This window comes from Meriones unguiculatus, chromosome X (genome assembly GCF_030254825.1).
Source record: "Meriones unguiculatus strain TT.TT164.6M chromosome X, Bangor_MerUng_6.1, whole genome shotgun sequence".
NCBI classification, from domain to species: Eukaryota; Metazoa; Chordata; class Mammalia; order Rodentia; family Muridae; genus Meriones; species Meriones unguiculatus.
In genome coordinates this window covers 92376731-92399601 of record NC_083369.1, presented here as the reverse complement: position 1 = coordinate 92399601, position 22871 = coordinate 92376731, and the positions used below count along the sequence as shown (strand labels likewise).

At 39.1% G+C, this 22871-nt stretch overlaps 1 protein-coding gene and 1 long non-coding RNA gene across 2 annotated transcripts in view; both read right to left on the bottom strand.

Moving 5' to 3' along the window:
* Otc (ornithine transcarbamylase) overlaps positions 1 to 1942 on the bottom strand; it is a 75496-nt gene extending 73554 nt beyond the window's left edge. Inside the window, exon 1 of the mRNA XM_060374798.1 lies at positions 1720 to 1942. Coding sequence (XP_060230781.1) covers positions 1720 to 1796 — 77 coding nt within the window. The 5' untranslated portion in view covers positions 1797 to 1942. The remainder of the gene's footprint in view (positions 1 to 1719) is intronic.
* A 3486-nt stretch (positions 1943 to 5428) lies between these two features.
* The window catches only part of LOC132650016 (uncharacterized), a 31423-nt gene continuing 13980 nt past the window's right edge, over positions 5429 to 22871 (bottom strand). Inside the window, exon 3 of the long non-coding RNA XR_009588383.1 lies at positions 5429 to 5585. This is a non-coding gene — a long non-coding RNA (uncharacterized LOC132650016). The remainder of the gene's footprint in view (positions 5586 to 22871) is intronic.

The following is a 22871-nucleotide window of genomic DNA, read 5'->3' as shown; positions in this document are numbered from 1 at the left end:
GATGAAACACCATGGCTAAAGCAACTTGGATAAGAAAGGTTTTATTTGGTTCATGCTTCCGTATCATAGTTCATCATCAAAGGAAGTCAGGACAGGCACTCACACAGGGCAGGATCCTGAGGCCATGAAGGAGTTGTACTTATTGGCCTGCTCCCCATGCTTGCTAAGCCTGGTTTCTTATAGAACCCAGGACCTCGAGCCCAGGGATGGTATCACCCACAATGGGGTGGGTTCTCTCCATCAATCACTACTTAAGAAAATGCCTTTCTGGCTTGTTGATAGCCCAATTTTCTGGAAGCATTTTTTCAACTGAGACTCCCTCCTCTCCAATGACTCCAGCTTTTGTCAAGATGACATAAAAGTAGCCAGCACACCTCATCTACCAGATGCATCTCTAACAGAATGCACAGTGAATGGAACAAATAGGTACCCAATAAATATTTGTTGAAAGAATGATTAAATCACCTTATAATATGGAGTATAGGTCATATGCCTATTCATTTTATAGGTGAAGTAACATTGCAGTAAAGTTTGGTGACTTGCTCAAGGTCATGCAGCAAATTAGTAATGATGCTAAGCCTGTAGCCTAGCTGCGTAGGTTCCAAAAGCTCAGGGTGAGACTATACTTCCAGGAATCCTTTCTATAGTTTGTTAAAACCTGAGGATTTTTTCCACATGCTTTAAAAATGGATTTATAGGATATGACTTTGGTACTAAGTGATAAACAATCTCTCTGGGCTCTTCTTATCCTATATGTCTATAAAACAAGAAAATGTGTGTGTACAGTATTATTCTTGCATCTGAAAGCCTTATTTATACTCACCAAAGAAGGGGTGGTAAAGATGGAGTTCAGTGAAACTAGCTCTATCAGGTAGTTGAGAGCAAGGCGTCCCAGGAGCACCATTACAAACACAAATCTTAATAGTGTGAGGAAACTTCCAGCTCCAGCTGGAGCCTTCACTTAGAAACCCAGGGAGGTTGTTTCACAGGTCAGTTTAGATTGCAAAGTGGCTCTGGGGAAATTCTAATTGTCACCAGACAACCATTCTAGAAGCTTTCTGGCTACAAGGTCTCCACCTGATGGCTTTGCTTACCAGCTAACTCTTCTCCCCTCCACCTTCATGGCTGGCACAGCAATCTCAACCTGTGCTCTGTGGCTGATAGTAGATAGTGAATAAGCTTTTATTTAATTCATTAGATGTAGTCTCTTTTGCATACACCACCAATAATTTGAAAGATGAATTTCAAATTTTGATTTTAAAAAAAGCAGTTGTAGAGATACTGACACTTGAGTTTCCTTTGCAGCAGCTCTTTCTAAGTATTCAGTTCATTTCTATTTGAAGCTTTTTTGTCTTTTAGGGACTGGATTAGCTCTGACACCCTAGAGTGACATGATGTTTTCTCAAAAAGAACAAATATGAGTTGAAGGCCCCTGTAAATTACTTCCTCTAGTTTCCTTCAGTCAGTAGCTCCTTTAAAATGTACTCAAATGGAAGATGACGAGAATATTTAATCTGTTGTACCTGCCTTGGTTAGCATGGTAAAATTCAACTACAGAATGACCAAGTTATGAAAACCCAGCTAGAATTAGAGACAGCTGTCTCATGCAACTGCTGACTGTGGCACCATTACTCTTCAGAAAAAGGCACTTTGTGCACTCCCCTGCAAAACGTAGTTCCAGTTTTCACCACTGACCCGATCCCAATCTCTATCACTTACCGAAAATTTCGAACCACAGAATTGTGACCCTTTCTGAGAGCTGCATTGTTGAAGAGGATCCTCAGATTAGACAGCATCTTCTTTTGCTAGTGTGAAAAAGGAATCTATGGTCTGGAGAGCTCCACAGCCAGTCAGGCAGTGGGGGCCACTAGAAAGCTAAGAACGCTTTCAGTTGCAGAGAGGGAGCAAAGGTCTTAGCACCCTTCCACTGCCTTATCAGATCAGCCCTGTTAGAGATAGAGCAGGGCAGGGTGCAGGGGCACTTGAACTTTAAGCCTAACTCCAGCATTGTATTTAAAGACTCCTAACTTTTTCAGAGCCCAGCCTCTTCACTTTTTTTATAATGTATGTATGCTGTCACTTGCTTACATAAAATCAGTTGACAATTACCCATTGAACATATAATATATGCAAGGCAACACTGTGCTGTCTGCTGTGAAGGTACACAGAAATAACTCATTCAGAAAATGTAAATTGGCAGTACACAACCCCAGATGGAGATATCACAGCCCTGAGTCTTCCTACCTAGCACTCCCATCTTTTCTACACACACAAAAATAAGTAAATAAAATAAAAATAGATAGAAAAAGGATGGGCTCTAAGTTGGGTTTCCATGGCAGAAAGTTAGAAAGGCAGAGAGGTATAATTAAAGATCTCAGGCACAGGACTCCCTTTATGTCTTGCACATAATAGGTGTCTAATAAGTTAGTAGGCATTTATTGATTTTGATGTGAGCTTACATTGAGTCCCAGTGACTCCCCCAGCAACTCCTTAGGTCATTGTTATCGAATGTTTCAGATTCATTCATTTATCCACAGCTTGAAATTAACTGCTTTCAAATTCTCATCTGTATCAGACATCAGGGTACATTAGATTTTTTTTAAAAGAGGAACCGTTCTCATCTTTAGAGAGCTTAAGATTTCAACAAAGGTGATAGCATTTGTAAATAATATTCCAAGTACAGGCCCATATGAAGGGTCCAGATAAAGTTATTCTGTAAAACACAGAAGAGGGAAAACTTTAATCCAGGAAGTTGTGGAAAACAGGGGAGGAGGGAAAGCTGCTTCCTCTTGTCAATTCATAGGACTTAGCAAACTCTGGTGTTCACTTGCTAGAAGTTTATAGAATGAATACCACTAGTAAATGTCATTTGAAAGTCAGTTATGGCTGTTTCAGGAGCAGAGGTGGTTATGAGATCTTCATTGATATTGCCAGGGCAATAAATCTTGACATTCTTTCCTTCCATGAATTGATGAACGGAGAGAAAATTTAATTTCCAAACTTGTGCTAAATATTATATTCTGGAAGGAGCACTCCAGGCAATAGCAACTGTTTGTAAAGGCACAGGAAAGAATGTGGAGGGCGAAGGTGCCAAGTAGAGAATAGATAGCTGCTTGTGTGAAATGACAGTAAAGATCCTTTGAAGTGGAAAGGCAGGCCAGATGGACAGGTCTCAGGGACTGAAACTATTCCCAAAATGCAGGGAGGGCAAGAAAGTGTATGGTTTTGTGGAGTCTGAAGAGCACATGTCGATAGAAAGCTCTCAGCTTCAACCCCATATTGTCAGTAATCTGTGCTACCAGCACAAACTCATAGGAGCAATGTTTGGGCCAAGAGGCAAGGCTTGTCTGTAGTTTGATGCTAGAGAATGTGGTCAGCATTTTAGAAAGTAACTCACCAGTCCTTCTAATTTTAAGGAAGTAGAATCCCAAAGTCAGAGGAAAATAAGAGAAACTGAAGCTGCCACAGAGACTTGGTCAGAGGAGCTGCACCACAGCTGGAGGATACTGATACCTATGTCACTGAATCTCAAAAGGTAAACTACCACAGTGGGATGGAAAGGTACATCTCAGCTAGTACAATTCTGCTAATACAACCACACAGGGAGCTTTTTCCTTATAAAGCTTTTGTGTTTATAATAGTTACTTTTGCCACAAAACATCGAGAAGGCAATTTAAGGAATAAAGTGTTTTGTCTTACAATTTGAGGAGTGAACGTCATTATGTCGAAGATGGAGGCTGAAGCAGCTGGCCCCCTTGCATCCATAGTCAGGAAGCAGAGAGAGATGAAGGCTAACACTCAGCTTTTTTATTTATTCTGAGGACTCAAGTCCTTGGAATGGTATTACTCACATTCAGAGTGGGTCTTCTGCCTCAAAGAATCTAATTTAGACAGTTCATCTGACAGACCCAGAGATTTGTTTCCATGGTGATTCTGAATGCCATCAAGTTGATAATTGAGATGTACCATCACAGTGTTCATCCTCAGAACTCATCCACAAGCACTTGTTGATCTCTATTTTCTCTGAGTTAGCATCAGCTGCCTTTTTTTGGCTCTCTACCTTTTCATTTTCTAGACATTCCTCCATTTATTTCTACCACAAAAAAAGAAATAGTCATGCTAAATCCCTGTTCTGGGCTGGCTCTAAGAAATAGCATAAACAACAGGAAAGATGTGTCACTATTTATATAGTCTCTGTGATTTGAAATGACTTAAGTATACAACTTTTAGCTGGGTGCAGTGTCATGCGCTTCTAATCCCAACACTCAGGGAAGAAGAGGCAGGAGGATTGCTATGAATTTGAGGCCAGCCTGGTCTACAAAGTCAGTCCAAGACAGCCAAGGCTACAAAGAGAAACCCTGTTTCAAAAAAAAAACCAAGAAGGAGAAGAAGAGAAGGAGGAAGAGGAAGAAAACTTCTGCCTCTGTACATATATCCTAACTAAGCCCAATGGCTTGTGGATGGCTTGTCACTTAGTCTTTTGCTTCAGGGCACATGAGACACCGACTTTCCCATCTTGGCCTGACTACTGTGTGGTATTAGATGGTTTTCCTAAAAAGGGTATTGATATTTGGTGAATTACAAGAATTGGGGGCTTTCCAGAATTGTAGAAAGCTATAGAAGATCTTAGAGCAAAGCAAGGAAGCTGAATGCAAAGTCAAAGGAAGGAACAAGGAGTGCATATAAGGTAATCACAAATGATTACACCAGGAACAATAGCTATACTCCACCAACTGACTGTTTAAATGAAGGTCTGCCACCACCAAGCATACCAAACCATGATGTATGTGCCCTGTTTCCATTTTTCCAGTGTCCCCTTCGCCACAGGCACAAATATCATCCACTTTATAATTCAAATTTTCTACTTGAGAATAAATTACCCATTCTTACCTCCTTGTCCCTTATATGAACAGCTGTAAAGTACATTCAACACATGCCTCTTAACAGTCTTCACCAGAATTAATGTAATTTCCCTCACAGTGTATAGTAAGTTGTCCATCAATATACCGAGTATCAGTGGCTTTTCTGACTCATTTTTCTTTCTATTGTTTCTTCTTTCTAAGATCTTATGCTTGCTAGTTTTATGTCAGCTTGACATAAACTAAAGCCATCTGAGAGGAGGGAACCTTGATTGTTTCTATTTGTTTATTTTATTCACTCTCTAGCCTTGTAGCTCCTTTCCTCCTCCCTTCAAATTTCTACCCTGTCTCCCTCCATCCTCCCCCTTCTGCCTTTCCTCAGAAAAGGGAAGCTCCCTTTGCCATCCATCCAAGCTCATCAATTTGCATCAGGACTAAACTTGTCCTCTTCCCCTTTGGCCTGTCAAGGCAGGGGAAAGTGATCTAAAAGCTTCAAGTAAGTCCATGTTTGATGCATTCCCCACTTCCCTTACTAGAGTACTCACCTGAAGCCTAAGCTGCCCATCCGCTACATCTTTGTAGGAGGCCTCGGTCCAGTTCATGCATGGTTTTTGGTTGATGCTTCAGTCTCACAAACCACTCTAGGTCCTGTTTAGTTGGCTCTGTTGTTTTCCCAAAGAAGTTAAGTAGTAAGGAGGACCAAAGCAAGGATGCATAAATCTCACTCTGAAAGGGGAGATACAATAAACAGAGGTAATGGCTAAAGAGAGAGAACATGATAGGAGAGGGGGCACAGAGAGTTAAGAGGGTGAGAACAGGCCCGAAGAGAGTAAAAACAAGAGGACAGAAGGCCGGTAGAGAAAAGAGAAACTAAGATATCTCTTGACAAGCTAGAGACCTAAGTCAGGGTAGGTTCCTGGGAGGATAGGAGAGGGATTTAAGCAGATACTCCTAAGTAACAGAGACCATAGAGACTGAAGAGGACATCCTCTACTCAGATTAGTCTTCTGGTAAAGGGCAGGGAACACCAACCCACCCACAGAAACTTCAGCCCAAAATTTACCCTGCCTACGAGGTATGCATGGATAAAGATAGAGCAGATAGATCAGAGAGTGAGAGAATGCCCAAACAATGCCTGGCCCACCCAAAGACCCACCCCATCAAGAGAGTGCCAATCCCTGACACTATGAATGACACTATAAATGACATTCTGCTAAACTTGTAGACAGGAGACTATCATTGTTGTCCTCTGAGAGGCTTTATCTAGGAGAGCTTCAAAACAGATGCTGAAACTCAAAGCCAAGCATTGGGCAATGCATAGAGAGTGTTGAGTGGAAAGAGAAAAGGACCTGGAAGTGACGGGAGCTCCACAAGAAAAACAACAGAGCCAACTAACCAGGAATCTCTATTAAGTAAATACCTCTATTAGATCAGGCTGTAGGCAAACCTGTAAAGCAGAGGTTCTTAATCTGTGGCTCATGACCTAATTTGCAAGCCTCTAGCTCCAAAAATATTTAAATTACAATTTATAAAAGTATCTATCTTATAGTTATGAAGTAGCAATGAAATTAATTTTATGGTTGGGATCAACACAACATGAGGAACTGCATTAAAGGATAGCAGCAGCAGAAAGGCTGAAAACTACTGCTATATAGCACAAGTCAATTAGTGATTGATAGAGGAGAGCCCAGCCCATTTTGGGTGGTGCTTCCCCTGGGCTGGTGGTCCTGGGTTTTATGAGAAAGCAGGCTGAGCAAAGACATAAGAAGCAAGGCAGTAAGCAGCATCTCTCCAAGGCTTCTGTATCAGCTCCTGCCTTCAGGTTCCTGCCCTATGCAAGTTCCTGTCCTGACTTCCTTCAAAGATGAACAGTGATATGAAAGTGTAAACCAATAATCTCCCCCAACCCACCAACTTCCTTTTGGTCATGGTGTTTTAACACAGGAATAGAAGCCCAAACTAAAACAAATCTCTTTCTTGTTGTCTGCTTTTTGGAGAATTCAACCTTATTCTAAATCTACCTTTCCAAAATTTTGATGCCCTGATTATATTGACTTCCCCTAAAATTTATAGTTTAAACCATCCAATCATTTACTTTGAGGTTATCAGTGTCACCATCTTGGTCTCCTATACATATTGCACTCATTCTCATGTTTAAGACAATTTGGCTTGAAACTACAGGGAAATGCTTAATAACTAGCTTTTAAAAATAAAAAGTTCTGATTCATACCCCTGTCTTATTTGTATAATATGAATATTCCAAAAACAACCATCTTCAAGCTATGGATATGACTTCAATAATTACTGAGTTTGGAAAAAGAAAGTGAAAAAAATGTTCCTACAAGCTGCTTTGGGCAAGAATCAGAGGTACACTGCTGCTTACAACTAATTCCCAAACTTTGTCTCAAGGCTTGAAAGGCATTACTGAAGCTACACTGTCCAGGGCTTTGAAAAAAAGATGACAGAATTAATGATTTAATCTGTAGTTAAGGGAAGATTGTTAAAGTTTTAAAATAGAGTAGACAAGAGGACATATATCATCTTCATTGTGTATTGAAAACATTAATCTGGTACTCATAAGCCATGAAATATTAATATTTTCTCTCTTCCCTATAGTTTTTCATTTTCCATAACATAGTAAAAATAGAACCATGTGGCATATAATCTTTTGAGCCTGGCTTCTTTCACTCAGCATAACATCTTTGAGGTTTATAATTTATCCATATTACTGTACTGTCACTACTGTGTTCCTTTTTATTTTAGTAGTACCTCCTTGTGTGGATATATCAGTTTATTTCCAAATTTCTTTCGTTAAGGAACATTTCAGTTATATCTTGTTCACAGAGCTTATCAGTAGATCTTCTACAAACATCTATGTATAGATTCTGTTTAGAATATAAATATTATTTAACTAGAGTAACCATCTGTAAAAGAATGGCTTTATCACGCAGTAGACAAAAGCGTAATTTGAAGAAAGTGTCAGTGTTTTCTAGCGTGACTGCATGAGTTTACAATATCGTAAGGAATACAAGAAAGGTCTAGTTGTTACATATCAAAACCTTGTCAGCATTTGGTATCGTCAGTATGTTTTCATGGTCACCATCCTAATTGGTGATAATTTGCATTTCACTAAAAGCAAGAAAATTTTTTCTGTGATTGTCAACCATATATCTCTTTTGTGAAATACAGGTTAAATCTTTAGCCTTTTTTTAAGTATGCATATATACTGCGTAAACCTGTGATGAGATGTGTGTGTGTGTGTGTGTGTGTGTGTGTGTGTGTGTGTGTGTGTTTGGTACAAGAACTTTTATTGGATGAAGTTTTTTAAGTACTCAGGACAAGCCAGTCTACTGATTAGGAAAAGATCTTCACCAATTTTACATTCAACAAACAGTTAATATCCAGAATATATAAAGAACTCAAGTTATTAAACACCAACAAATAAATAATCCTATTAAAATGAGGTACAGAGATAAACAGAGAATTCTCAACAGAGGAATTGCAAATGGTCTAAAAGCCCTTAAGAAATGCTCAGCATCCTTAGTCATCAGGAAAATGCAAATCAAAATGACTCAGAGATTCCATCTTCTACCTGTCAGAATGGCTAAGATCAAAAGCGCAAATGATAACACATGGTGGTGAGGATGTGGAGAAAGGGGAACCTTCCTCCATTGCTTGTGGGAGTGCAAACTTGTAAAATCACTTTGGAAATCACTCTGGCACTATCTCAGAAAACTGGGAATAGCCATACCTCAAGAACTAGCTATACCACTCCTAGGCATATATCTGAAAGATGCTCCATCATACAACAAGGACAATTGGTCAGCCATGTTCATAGCAGCTTTATTCACAATAGCCAGAAACTGGAAACAACCTAGATGTCCCTCAACAGAAGAGTGGATAAAGAAACTTTGGTGTATTTACACAACAGAATACTACCCAGTCATTAAAACCAAAGAAATCATGAAATTTTCAGGTAAATGGATTGAACTAGAAAAGATCATCCCGAGTGAGTTAACACAGACCTAGAAAGACACAAATGGTATATACTCAATTATAAGTAGATTTCAGTCATATAGTATATATAGTACTACAATGTACAGACCCCATGACGATAAGTAACAAGGAGAACCCTAGGGAGGACACAAAAATCTCATTCAGAAGGGGAAATAGAGTAGGTAGAGGTAATGGTGGAAGAGCAGGAACAAGCACCATCAGAGCCAATCAACCAGGGCCCAGGGGCCCTATGGAGTCTAAAGCACTAACCTGGACCTAGGTCCTCTACTTAATAAATACCCAGTGGTATTAGGCTTCATGTGGGCCCAATAGTTAAGGGAGTGAGGGATATTTTTGACATGGACTGTTACCTGCTTTCTGATCACTTCCCCCTGATATGACTGCCCTACCAGTCCACAAGGGAAAAAGACTAACTCAATCCTCATGTGAATAGATGAGCTGGGGTATCTGGGTAGGGTGTCTGTCTATGCTGAGAAAATAGGGGGAGGGAGGATAAAAAAGGTGGATGGGACTGGGAGGAGGGAGAGGAGAGAGGAACCTATGACTGAGATGTAAATTGAGTCAATTAACTAAAAATTTCTCAGGATACTACCTTTCATAAAGCAAAAAAAAAAAAAAAAAGTAATTTGTTCGAGTTCAGTTTACCATTTTATTTTGTTGTCTTCTAAAGATTTTATAGCCTTACATTTTACATTCAATTCAGATCCATGGTACATTTTTAGTTGTTTTATCTAAATTTTACGTTTAAGGTAGAGTTTTTGCTCCCCCATATATTGATGTTCTATTTCCCTTTTATTATTGCCTCTCTTAGGTCATAACCATGTGCTGGAGAATCCAGTAGTTCTTAGTGTCTTGGCAGTGCTTCATATGCTGTATACAGCCTGGATGTGCATGAGAACTGGCAATAGGAAATCAAATTGAAAAAAGATAGTGAAAAAAACAAATTACCAATCATCTTGCTATATTTTTCTTTCCATGTATAAATATGTCATCCAACAAGCTCATGATTTATAGAAAATCTGAAAATTACTGTTCAATTAACAGATGGTAATGGGACTTTGACTAAAAATATTGACTTAGGGATGTTTTCTTTCTATGTCACTACTCAATATTTGTTTAAACAGGCAAGCCCTAGGGAAAACTGTGAAATCAGTAACGATGATCTCCAACCCCTTCCTCGCCATACACTTTCAATTGAGACATTTGAAGACCAAGGTTCTGAACAGTGTGAAATGTTTATCAAGGAACTAAATGCTAATATTTTTTCTCTCTTGTGAAACAAAGCACATTACCATGGAAGTCATTTTTCCTTTATCTCTTACTCTGACAGTTCTTGATTTGGGGCAGAACTATGAATTTTTCAGAGTTTAGACAGCAACAAAAAATCTCAACTGTTCCCAGGTGATTCTTATTTTATGAGCTGGTAAATTTCAGCAAAGCAGACAAGATTATGAAATGCACAGCACACTTTATGAGATTGGAAAAAGGCAAATAAGTATGGTCAGTGATTCCAGTTTGCGTCTGAGGCCATGAGATGCAAAGCCAATTCTCTTCCAAGGATACGTTTTGTTTGTTCATGATCCCAATCAGAATTCTAGAGCCATCTCCTCTCCCATAGGCTGATTCCCATCCCACCCCTTAGAGGTTCAGAGGGCAAGCTGTGCATAAAGGAGATTTATTAGCACACCAAAGGCTATTATCGGGCATTAAGCAAACAAGGAAATCACAAAAGTTAAAGTTCATCTAACATCTAAGTGACTAACAGACACTAAGTGACTTCCATGGCCAGGATAATGGAGGCCCTGTGAGAATTTTGGCATTGTTTCCTATTGACAAGGGCTTAGCATAAGAGCACTGTCTGGGTTATAATTTCCATGACAATATTCTCTCTTGGAGCCCAGGTCACCTGTCCTTTAATTCCTTCAAAGGCCTTTGCTTAGTGAATGCCCCTTTCCCATTCTAGTTCTTGAGGAAACCTAAAGTCACCTTTCTGGTTGATACTTGCCTACTTGTGAACTTTTCTTCCTCTGCCTTCATATAATGGAATTTTTGGTTTCTTTCTAAACTCAGTTATGTTATGTAAATATGTTTTTGTTTTAATCTCAAGTGTGGGATTTTAGTTTGGGCTATAGTTTGTCCACAGCAGATAATTGCCTTCTCAGTGGCGTGGTCTTTGCCAGCTGGAAATGGCCTGCCTCTGCAGCACAGAGAGGAGCATGGTCTAGGACTCTGAGGAATATAAATACTAGAGCCCAGAAAGAGAAGGTGTGGCAGTTTGGATAGACCAGAGACTGACGGTATGGAGGCTTGAAGGAGACAGGCTGAGAGAAATGTTTCAACACATTGGCTTGGAGGAGACTATTTGCTGTTGACAGAGATTGGTATAGCCCCTAAAGAACCCATAAACCCTAAATAGCTGGGAGAAGTAAAAGGGTTTGTGCCCCTTTTCCCCCGCTATCCTTCTCTCTTGTACCCAGGGTTTAAGGGTTGGTGGAAGGGAAGTAGAGGCCTAAACAACCCAAATAACATAGAGTTTAAAAAAATGAATGCAGCATCCTAGGTTGTCTTAGGTCATATCTGTTAAGCAAACAAGAGTATTTATTATCTTGCCTTAAGCTAGTGGTTTCCTGTAGCCATCTTTTCTTAAGTCTGTCCCACTATTAACAAGTCTTTTGCCTGTAAAATAGAACATAGACATATCTAGATGGTAGATTTTGTGAAAATCTTTTGTATCCAATATGAAAGTTTGCATAGAACTTTGTTGAAGCTTGGTTATTGGATTGGGATAGTCACCATCACTGATCTCAAACCTTCACAGTTCTTCAGTGAAGTTCAGTTGGACAGTTTTTCTGGAGAATTAAGTAGTTTATGGATATTCAGTCACAAAGGATTGTTATCCAGAGTACTGCCATTAAGAAATATTCAGGTCACATGGCAAACATTAGAAGGAGAAATGATACAAAGGATTGGGAGCCATTTAAAGGTTAGAGAGATTCTTGTTGTACATAAATTATTCAGTTTTTCTAAGTCTCAGTTTCTTTCTCCGTTAAGAGATAGCACTAGCAATTTCTGTTGGTAGCATTAAATAGTATAGTAAATTGTAGAGTGCTATAGCACATTTCCTATTCTAGCAGTTGATAAATAATAAACTTCTGAAAATTATTGCTACAAGGATATGGGGTATATGGGGTGAAAACCCAGCTCTGTCCCAGTTGTAGGCAAGTTCTAGTTATTTTCCTAGTAATATAATATTGATGTATGCTTCATTCTTTCATCTATTATTTAGGATTGTACTAAAAAAAGTCTATATGAGTGAGTATATACCATGTGCGTCTTTCTGCTTCTGGGATAGCTCACTCAGGATGATCTTTTCCAGATCCCACTATTTACCTGCAAATTTCATGATTTCTTTGTTTTTGATTGCTGAGTAATATTCCATTGAGTAGATGTACCACAATTTCTGTATCCATTCCTCCACTGAGGGGCATCTGGGCTGTTTCCAGCTTCTGGCTTTTACAAATAAAGCTGCTACAAACATGGTTGAGCAAATGTCCTTATTGTGTACTTGAGCCTCTTTTAGGTATTTGCCTAGGAGAGGTATAGCTGGATTTTGAGGAAGCGCTATTCCTAGTTGTCTGAGGAAGCACTAAAATGCTCAATCCCTATCCAGAAAAGCAAAGAGGATGGACATCAGAAGAAGGAGAAAAGAGGGAATAAGTCAGGAGCCTGACACAGAGGACCTCTGAAAGGCTCTGTCTTGCAGACTATCAATGTAGATGCTGAGACTTATGGGCAACCTTTGGGCAGAGTGCAGGGAATCTTATGAAAGAAGTGGGAAACAGTAAGATCAGGAGAGGACAGGAACTCCACAAGGAGAGCAACAGAACCAAAAAATCTGAGCACAGGGGTCTTTCCTGAGACTCACACTCTAACCAACTACCATGCATGGAGATAACCTAAGACCCCTGCACAGATGTAGCCCATGGCAGTTCAGTATCCAAGTGCGTTCTATAGTAATAGGAACAGGGACAGTTTCTGACATGAACTGATTGGCCTGTTCTTTAATTACCTCCCCGTGAGGGGCGAGCAGCATTACCAGGCCACAGAAGAAGACAATGCAGCCACTCCTGATGAGACCTAATTGACTAGGATCAGAAGGAAGGAAAAAAAGACCTCCCCCATCAATGGACTTGGGGAGGGGCATGTGTGCAAAAGGGGGAGGAAGGGAGGGATTGGGACCGGAGGAAGGAGGGAACCACAGGGGGGATACAAAGTGAATGAACTGTAATTAATAAAGAATTTTTTAAAAGTCGCTTTTAAAACAAAATACCACCCTCTAAGCTAATCAAAAACCCAAAAGAAACAAGTCCAATGTTTCTCAGTGACAACTGGTGTCTTCTCAGTGTTCTTCTTCCCCCCCCCCCCCCATAAGTGATGTGAAAACAAAGAATGCTCTTCCCACTCAATACATTAACTGCCTAACACTGCAAGTTTCTAATCTCCTTAAGGTCATACATAGTTCTGCCATGCTAAGCAAACTATCTGATTTGAGATAGAAAGGAGATAATATAATTAATGATGGTGAATTTCTTCAAAAACATAAAGCACTCTAAAATGCCAAGAACACTTTTTGCCTTCCAGTGTAAAGTAGAAGTAAAATAAATAAAAAAAAAGGGGGTCACAAATTACTTCATTACTATGTCCACAACCTTATTTTTCCAGTTAAAATTAGCAATTAAAGCCTGGATATTGAAACCAATAAGATACATGAAAACCAGATATTTTCTAAAATACATTTTCCCCACTCAAGATCAGAAGATACTAATGAATCAAGATTGTCTTCAATTTCTGATAATGTCACTGAGTCACCTAACTAAGGGTCTCTTTCTGTAATTAATGAATGTGTTGCTCCCATCTCTTTTGCATGTACTAGTTAACCTTCAAATGTTCCTCAACTATTATGGGTTTATGTCCAAACAAACTCACGCATTCAATATGCGTACTTGACAGAAAGCCATAGCCTAGCAACACAGTACACTGTAAAATGTTGTTTGTTTCCATTTATGATCATTCAGTTGAGTGGGCACTGTGGTTGGCTCTTAATGTCTAGTACAGGAGCTTATCAGGATGTATGATGTTAGAGAAAAAAAGGTTTAAAAACTAAATTGCATTCATTCTGTTAACTTTGAATTGTTTCATATCACTGTAAAGTTATAATTCTCAAGCTAAGATAGATGTCATTAGCATGTTTTTTTTTTTTCTTTTCTTCTTCTTCCTCATATGCACTCTGGACAGAAAGGATAACTAATCCAGGAAATCTGGGTTTAAGAATGTTAAGAGGGCAGCAAAAGGGTAAGTGCATTATTTAGTTTAAAAGAAACTGTATGATTTACTTAAAATGAAAGCTATATGCTAGTTGTCTTACTACAATTCTAAGTGGAACACTACTTTAAACTTGTCAGACAAAACTGCCGGGAAGTCCATTCAGTTTTGTGTTTGGAGGAACCTGGGGACTTTCACTGAAGTTTACAAATGATCATTAAAGGATGGAAAACAATTGTGTTTTCACTGAAGGGCATGAACATGTCCTTCACTAATGATTTAGTATGACTCTAGAACCAAATTTATATAAAAGTATTTTACCGTTTTGAAACCAACAAAAATTTTCTAAACACTGTGCTCTTTTCTTTTCTTTAAAAAAATTAAAGAAAAAAGATTATTTATTATGTATACAGTGTTCTGCCCACATATATGCCTACACATCAGAAGAGGGCACCAGATCTCATTATATGTAATTGTGAACCACCACATAATTGCAGGGAATTGAACTCAGGATATTTGGAAGAGCAAACTATGCTCTTAACCTCTGAGCCATCTCTCCAGCCCCCACTCTGGTCTTTTCTTATTTTCATCCTGATACTGCCCTTTATTTTGCTAAAGTGATGTAGACACCTGACAGTGTTCCTTAACTCTATTAAGTAAGTATAATTAAAAGTTATTTGTGTTCAATTATTTGCTTATCTGCTTGTCTGATCGTGCTTTCTCTTTTCATCAATACCAATTCTACCTTTAGTTAATCAAGGAGGTAAAATAATTAGATAGATAAGAGATTTAAAGTTAACCTGATTCTTCAACCTTGATAAGACCTTAAGGCCTCCTGAAATGTCAACTTCCTTTACTATTGACATCCTTTAAATTCACCTTGATTTTTATATGCATTTTATATCGGTAGAGAGAAAGTATGTTATTAAGGGAACTAGTAAAATCAATAAGAAATGTCAAGAAGCAAGTAAGGACAAATGTTTCTGTATAATTTAATATTACAGAGAAATTCAATAAATACATAAAGTTTGGTATGTATAAAAGTCACATATGCAAAGAGGAACTGGCTTAACATGATCCTTTGAAACAACTCATTGTATAAAAAAGGAAAATCTTACATGGTGCATTTCTTAAATTCTTAATGCAAGTGTAGTACTTTCCAAAGTACAATTAGGAGATGTCTGCAATAATTGTGTTTTAGATAGATGGACCCTTAAGATCCTTAATCCACTTCTGTTCTTCAGGAACACTAGAAAAGTACAGTGACATTCTATAAAGCAAAAAAGGTGGGGAGAAAGTGAGAAATAGAAAATAACATTGGTGTTGCTAATAAAAGCTCTTCCTCCATGGATTCTGAAAAAAGGGAGTTTTTAATATACAGCATCAGAATCCCTCATCCAGTTCCCATTTTGTGTCTCACTGTATAATCTTAGTGTTTTCCTCTATAGAAAGCCAGATTATGTACGGAGGACCCAGTGCATGCTCCCACCTAGGACTTTGAAACTTGGATCATTGAAGAAAAACTTGGTGAAATGAGATTTACAATATTGTTGCCAGTAACCAGGTGCTGATTGTGTTAAGTTCTCAGCCTGCTCTTGCCTTGGCAACCAAGAACCAGTGGTACCTACATGACACAAAGATATCAATTTTATTCAGTCCCAATCTTCTGTTGCTGTTGCCTTCCTTCCCCAGGGTACTACCCTCCCAAAGGCACTTCTCTCCAGACTTTCTGTTAATTTTGAGTTACTGTATGTTTTCTTACTAAATCTTTTTCTTCCAAGAACCCTGACTGACTCGTAAAGTAAGCTGCAGAAAAACCTGATAGAAGTCAGAATTGGTTCACAGCCAGCGACCTTCCTCTTCAGAAACACAGCAACGAACTAGTTTACCAATTGCCTATAGTCACCTGCAATGGCCACATGTATCCAATTCAGAGATAATAATATGAAGGGCTTGAGGAATTCAACGACAACTAAAAAAGGTCACTTGCCTTAGTAGAACCGAGATAGTCAGACATTGATCTAGTGTGCTGATGAATTATAATATTGGTTGCATTCTAAGCCCTAACCTATTTCAAAGGTGCATATTGGCAAATTAGCTGGGTTAATTTGAAAGCTGAGGAACTGACATGAAAATATATGAGAGGATTTAGTAGGTCCTAAGAAGGCTGAATTCTTAGTTCTTATAGAATCTTCTTTGCCCGATTAAGAAATCCCTCCTACCTTGCATGATGGAACTGTTGTTACCTTGACTGAAGATATTCACCTGATGGAGTTGCCCTACAATGTGAAGTCACTTCTCTTCATCCACTTCACTGCCCTATCAGTTTTAAAATCTAGTATGACCCCTAGGGGAAGTGGTGCTAGCAAAGTCAAAATCCAGAGAAAGCCAGCACATTTCTAAATTTTGAGTTTATTTTGGAAAAAAAAAAAAAAAAACTAGAAAGTTAGAAAGTGTACATTGAGAAAGAGTATGATGATGCTTAATGCCAAAAATGCAATTTTAGATTGATGTGGATCTACCTCAAAATTCCTTGTAGACTGGGCAGCTATCCTGAATCCAAGGTGTGCATAAAGCAAAGGATCCAGTGAGCACAACTTCCCATGGGCCATTTTTCTTGGAAGGAGGAAAGATCTGAGGCACCAATCCATATACCTTCACGAGTGGTACCAGAGAAGTGGGGAAAAGGAAGGAATTTAAGGGCTGGGGGAAAGGTTTTCAGAAAAATGTAAACGAACTTCTCCAAAGATAAGACTGTTGATGGTCCTGTGAATGTACACTGGAAGACACACCGTACGGAGGCACCATACAGAGGAATCTTAAGTCGGTCTTACTTATTACTCCCATATATTTCCAAAATAAACTACTCTGACTCTAAAAAAATGTTACATTGTATTTTAAGAATTTAAACATTCTACCAATGTCTCATGTAAATGCTGACTTAAAAAACCCTAAGATTATATTGAAATCATGTTTATTGAAGTTTAGAAATCAGCAGTCCCAAAGGCTGAGTCAGTTTCTATATGTATATTTTAACTGACTGACATTTGAATTCCTAACTAGACACATAATTTAGCAGTGCCTTATTGTATAAAGATCTATAATGACAGCAGTGGGAGGGGCATTCTTGAGACCAGGAAATGGAGGAAGGAAGGAAATGAGAGAGACAACATGAAACTGCAAATATAAAACCCAGCATTCTCATTTGTCTTGCCACTTCAGATTAATAAAAATTTAAGAGGCCATTTAGTCTTGAATGATTATTTTTAAAGAAAGGACAGAACATTCTTTCTGAATTTCATTTATTTTCTTGTACTAAGAATTGGACCTGGTAACCTGTACATACTTAAGAAGCACTCTACCACTGACTTGTAGCCCCATCCATGAACTTTTTTCTTAATATCTAGGAATCTGCAGTTATATGAGTTTTGAAAGAAGGAAGCAGATGGGTTCCCCACTAGGGAAGTCTCAGGTAGTTGATATTGTCTCTCTATTCCTCAGCAAAGATGTAGGCAGAGGAACTAACCTCACCCAAATGGATGTTCTCACTCATGACTTTGCTCTTGAGAATGTGACAAAAATATGAAAGGGACATTGAAATTAGTAGTATGTTGAAAGCAATTGCTGTGTCTGACATTGGAATCCTGTGCAGTTTGGTCCTGCAAGGTTGCCATTCTTGATCCTTGTCTTTTACTTTTCTGAGCCTAGTCTTCACATTTAGTCTGTGTAGAAGCTGATAGTTTCAAGTAGTAGGTATGGTGCCTCTGAAACATGTGCACATGGCCTGTATCATGTCTTTCAGCTTCTGGTTGGTGTTGGCCACTGGATCATGGAAAGAGAATGGAGGGATGGAGTGAAGTGAAGTTATATATTCTAAGTCTTTTGTCAACTCTTATGTTGACACCTTGGTTTGGCTTATTCTCAATGGAAATGCACTGTTTTTCTCAATGTATCCCCACTCTGTTTTGTTTTGTTTTGTTTTTTGTTGTTTTTTCCTTTTGGGGCTTAACAAATGCTCTACTCCTTCATTGCTTCATGTCAAATGATAGTAATAGCCCCAATAATGTTAGCTCTCAGTTCCTGAACTATGCTTTCTGTTTCTAACAGAAGCTTTGAAGGTTTCTAACTACCTTTAAAATTAATTAATTCTAAGTTATTTTTTCAAAACTTATCTTAAAAATAGATTGATGTTTGTTAATTAGAAACTCAGCTGATAGACATGCAAGTGCATCCTTTTCTAGTTAATGTTGTCATGAAAACATCAAAACAGACTTAGCATCCTAGGAAGAGTTCCAAGAAGGAACAAAACCTCAGAATTGACATAAAAGGTGAAATTTTTAATGAATCATTATAAATGAAACTGAACGTATCTCAGGGACTCTGTTGGGCAAAAGCCATCAATGGCCAATAGGAGAGGAAGTGGGCCAGAGAGAGTAATGGGGTATGAATATTGTCAAAGTATATCGTGTACTTGGATGAAAGTATCATTTATAAAATCCACCATTTCACTAAATACATGCTAACAAAAATGTTACCCAAAGTCACGTATGAAAATAGTTTAAATTGCACTTATAAAGTTTAAAAGACTGATTTCCAGCCACAAAGGGTAATGTATGATATAAGAGGGAATTTGTGTTCATAAACACACAATTGGTCAACAGTTGGGACATTCTTCTTGAAGTGTCTGACAGCCATTAGGGTCTCCCTCCCAAGTCTTTTGGTGCTGCTCAAAACGTAAAGTGCATATGGTTTTTTCCCAGAAGTCTGCTCTCTAGTTTTCTTTGTTGTCAAAGAGAAAAGCTGTGCTGCTGTATTTGGAATGATGCAGCATGAGAAAGCTATTAATCTGGCTCCATCTAGATGCACTAAGTTTAACTGCAGTCTGCCCCATTTGATTATGGGAGTGTGTGGAAGTCATGAGATTTTAAAAACACAGGCCATGAGATGCAGGTAATGAGAATGAAAGCCATGCAACAAGGTAAGTAGTATGTAAAGAGCTTGCTGAAAGCTAGGCACTGTACAACTTGTTCACACTCTATCATTTTAAAGCACACAATGCTTTGAGTTAGAAGTTGGAATCCCGATTAACCTGATGAAGAATAAGTAGTGAAGAATCAACTTGACTAGGATACTAAGACATAAAATAACAATGGATCATGATTTTAAAGCCTGGGTTATATCAGGCTTTGTCCTCTTATATCAGCACTCCAGGGAGGGATGGTAATCAAAAGCAGTGTGGAGAGGAAAGGGTTGATTGAGGTTATTAATCGTAATTACAGTTCATCACTGAAGCAAGTCAGGGCAAGAACTTGGAAGTCAGAACTGGAGGAGAGACCACTGAGGAGCTGTGTTTACTGGCTTGCTCTTCCTGGCTTGTTCAGCCGCTTTTTTATACACCCAGGACCACCTGCCCAGGTGTGGTATTCCCCACAGAGATCCAGGCCCTCCTACATCAATCACTAATAAAGAAAATGCACAAGCCTGCCTGTATACAGTCCAATCTGATGGAAGCATGTTTCTAGTCACAATTCCCTTTTCTTGGATGTTCCAAGCTTGTGTCAAGTTGACAACAAACTAGCCAGACAATGATCATTCTCTGTTTCTTCTTTGCCTTGGTTCAAGTGTCCATCAGCTTAAGATTAAAGTTATGCTCTAAAGTAACCTTGTTTTCTAAACTTTAATTAAAGGAAATCTGTTTTCAAAATACATTGTTTTTAAATGTGAAAACTGAGTATTCTCTATACCAGTGGTTCTCAATTCTTCTAATGCTGTGACACTTTAATATAGTTCCTCATGTTGTTGTGACCCCCCTTAATGATAAAATTATTTTCATTGGTAACTTTGCTACTGTTATGAATTGAAATGCAAATCTCTGTTTTCCAGTGGTCTTAGGTGACCCCTGTGAAAGGGTGATTCGACCCCCAGAGGGTCACAACCCACAGGTTGAGAAGCACTGCTCTATGCCTATGGCTTTTTGTAATGTATCAGAACTTTTCTTATGTTCTAGTGCCTGTTTAAAATAAAAAGTCAAAAAAGTTCTTAACAATCAGAGCAATGCTAGGCCGAGTGACCTAATAAACAACAATAACTGTCTCATTTGGATGCATAAATTATGCCTGTAATAAAATAATGCTTAAGGTAGTGTAAAAATCTCACCATTAAATATTATTAGAGCATGGTGTAATGGAAGAAGTTCAGTCATCCATGTCTAATAAAACTAGGACTGAATCATGGCCCAATATCTTCTAGTAGAATCACTTACAGATCACTAACCTCTATAAATTGATTTAATAGTTCCTAGATCATATTTATTAAGTTGTGCCAGGTGGTGCAAGCCTCTATTCTCAGTTACTTGGGAGGCTGAGGTGGGAAGATTGCAAATTCAAAGCCTGCTTTGCTGACCTGGTCAGACCTTGCTCCCCAAATGAAAAGTGAAATGAAGGCTGTGGAGCAGCCCGTGACAGAGCACTTTCTTAGTCTGTGTCAGGCCTTAGGTTTCATTCCTTGGACTACAATCCCTACTCATAAAGACAATAGAAAAAAAAGCAAAGAAAGAGAATCTCAACTACTTTGTTATTTTATCAAAGTCACTTAGACATCTCTAATTTTGTTCTAACAATGACATACTTTTTTTTTAATTTGGTTTTTTAAAACAGGGTTTCTTTATGTAGCCAAGGCTGTGCTGCACTCACTCTGTAAACCAGGCTGGCCTCGAACTCCTAGAGATCAGCCTGCCTCTGACTCCCTCAATGCTGAGATTAAAGGCATGTGCCACCACACCCAGCTACAATGATACAATTTTAAATACATATTATTATGAAGATAATTTGTTCACAAAAACTAAGTTTTATTATGACACTTAACAAAAATATAGTTTCTCTACCTCACTCTCTTCTTTCCCACCTTCTTTTGTGCCTCCCGTGGCCAGCAGCCCCCTTTCCATTTTCTTTTCTCATGTGACCTTTTGCCCCTGTCCCTTTTTCTCAACACCTATTAGCCCCACCCCTTGGTCTCCTATTTAGTTTCAAATTCTATACCCCTTTCACAATTCCTTATTTAAATATATCTACATACACATTACAAGTTAGTATCTTGGGGGCAGAGCCAAGATGGCAACTAGCACACACAGTTTCTGAGCTGTGGAGGAGCTGAACACCTGAGTGGGTGAATGGAAGGATTTCTGAATCCAGGGAAATGACAGAGAGGCTTTCTAAACAACAGGGAACATCACAGGAGGTGAGAAATTTAGTCTCAGGTCACCTGTGGACTTGTTTGAGGAAGTAGAGAAACTATCCTTTGATCTCCTGGCACCCCCCTTTCTCAGAAAATCCTCCTCAGCACAGCCAGCTCACCGAGATTCTCAGCTCAGAGATCACAGCTGGGGTCTGCAGTGGCTGAGGCAGAGCTCCTAGCCCCTTAGTGGAAACTGCCAGCTGTACCGGTCTTGGAGTCCCAGACCTGCTGCATCATCCTCCCAGGGTCCTAGGTCTGCTAGCCTCCATAGTGGCTCCACAGGATCTCTCAGCCACTGACTGTACAGCCTGCCCAAACCCTCAGTGACAGATAATACGTTATATACCCACCAAAGCCCAGCAGTCCAGACATACAACTAGGCATACCAGACACTGGGCCTCCCAGGCTTGGAGAACACAGTGGAGGGCCCCCAGGACTTCCCAGAAGGCATCTGGACCGGCATCCTAGCCTCCAGCTGCAGCTGGACTTCCTAACCTGGTGGCTGCAGCAGCACTGAGCTGGCAGAGCAGGTCAGTCCTCCTGCAGACCAAGCAGGGCCAAACCAGAGAGCAGAGAGGCCAGATACCCCTATCCCTGCCAATGTGACCTGCTTGAGAGTGAGTGCACCCTTGAGCATCTACAGAACCCCAGACCCAGGATCCTTCTAAAATAGAAGCCAGGCAATGAACCCCTCCCACCCACATACCCACTGTCGAAACAGACCCAGAAAACAAGATGGGGTTGCTATCCTAATATCTAATAAAATAGACTCTCAAACAAAATTAATCAAAAAAGATGAGGAGAGACACTTCATTCTCATCAAAGGAAAAATTCACCAGGAGGACATCACAATTCTGAACATCTATGCACCAAATACAAGAAAGCCTACATTCATAAAGGAAACATTATTAGAACTCAAATCACACATCGATCACAACACATTAATACTGGGAGACTTCAACACTCCACTTTCACCAAGGGACAGATCATCTAGACAGAAGCCTAACAAAGAAATAAAGGCACTTACAGGGTTCCTAAATCAAATGGACCTAATAGATGTCTACAGAACTTTCCACCCAAACTCAAAAGAGTATACCTTCTTTTCAGCACCTCATGAAACCTTCTCCAAAATAGACCATGGAGGTGGTCACTAAGCAAGCCTCAACAGATATAAGAGGATTGAAATAATCCCCTGTATTCTATCTGAACACCATGGACTAAAGATGCATCTCAACAACAATGGAATTAGAAAAAACGCCTACAAATGCATGCAAACTGAACAACTTGCTGCTCAATGATAGCTGGGTTAAGGAAGAAATAAAGAAAGAAATTAAAGACTTCCTAGAATTCAATGAAAATGAAGGTACAAAATACCCTAATTTTGGGACACAATGAAAGCAGTGCTCAGAGGAAAATTCATAGCACTAAGTGCCTTCAAGA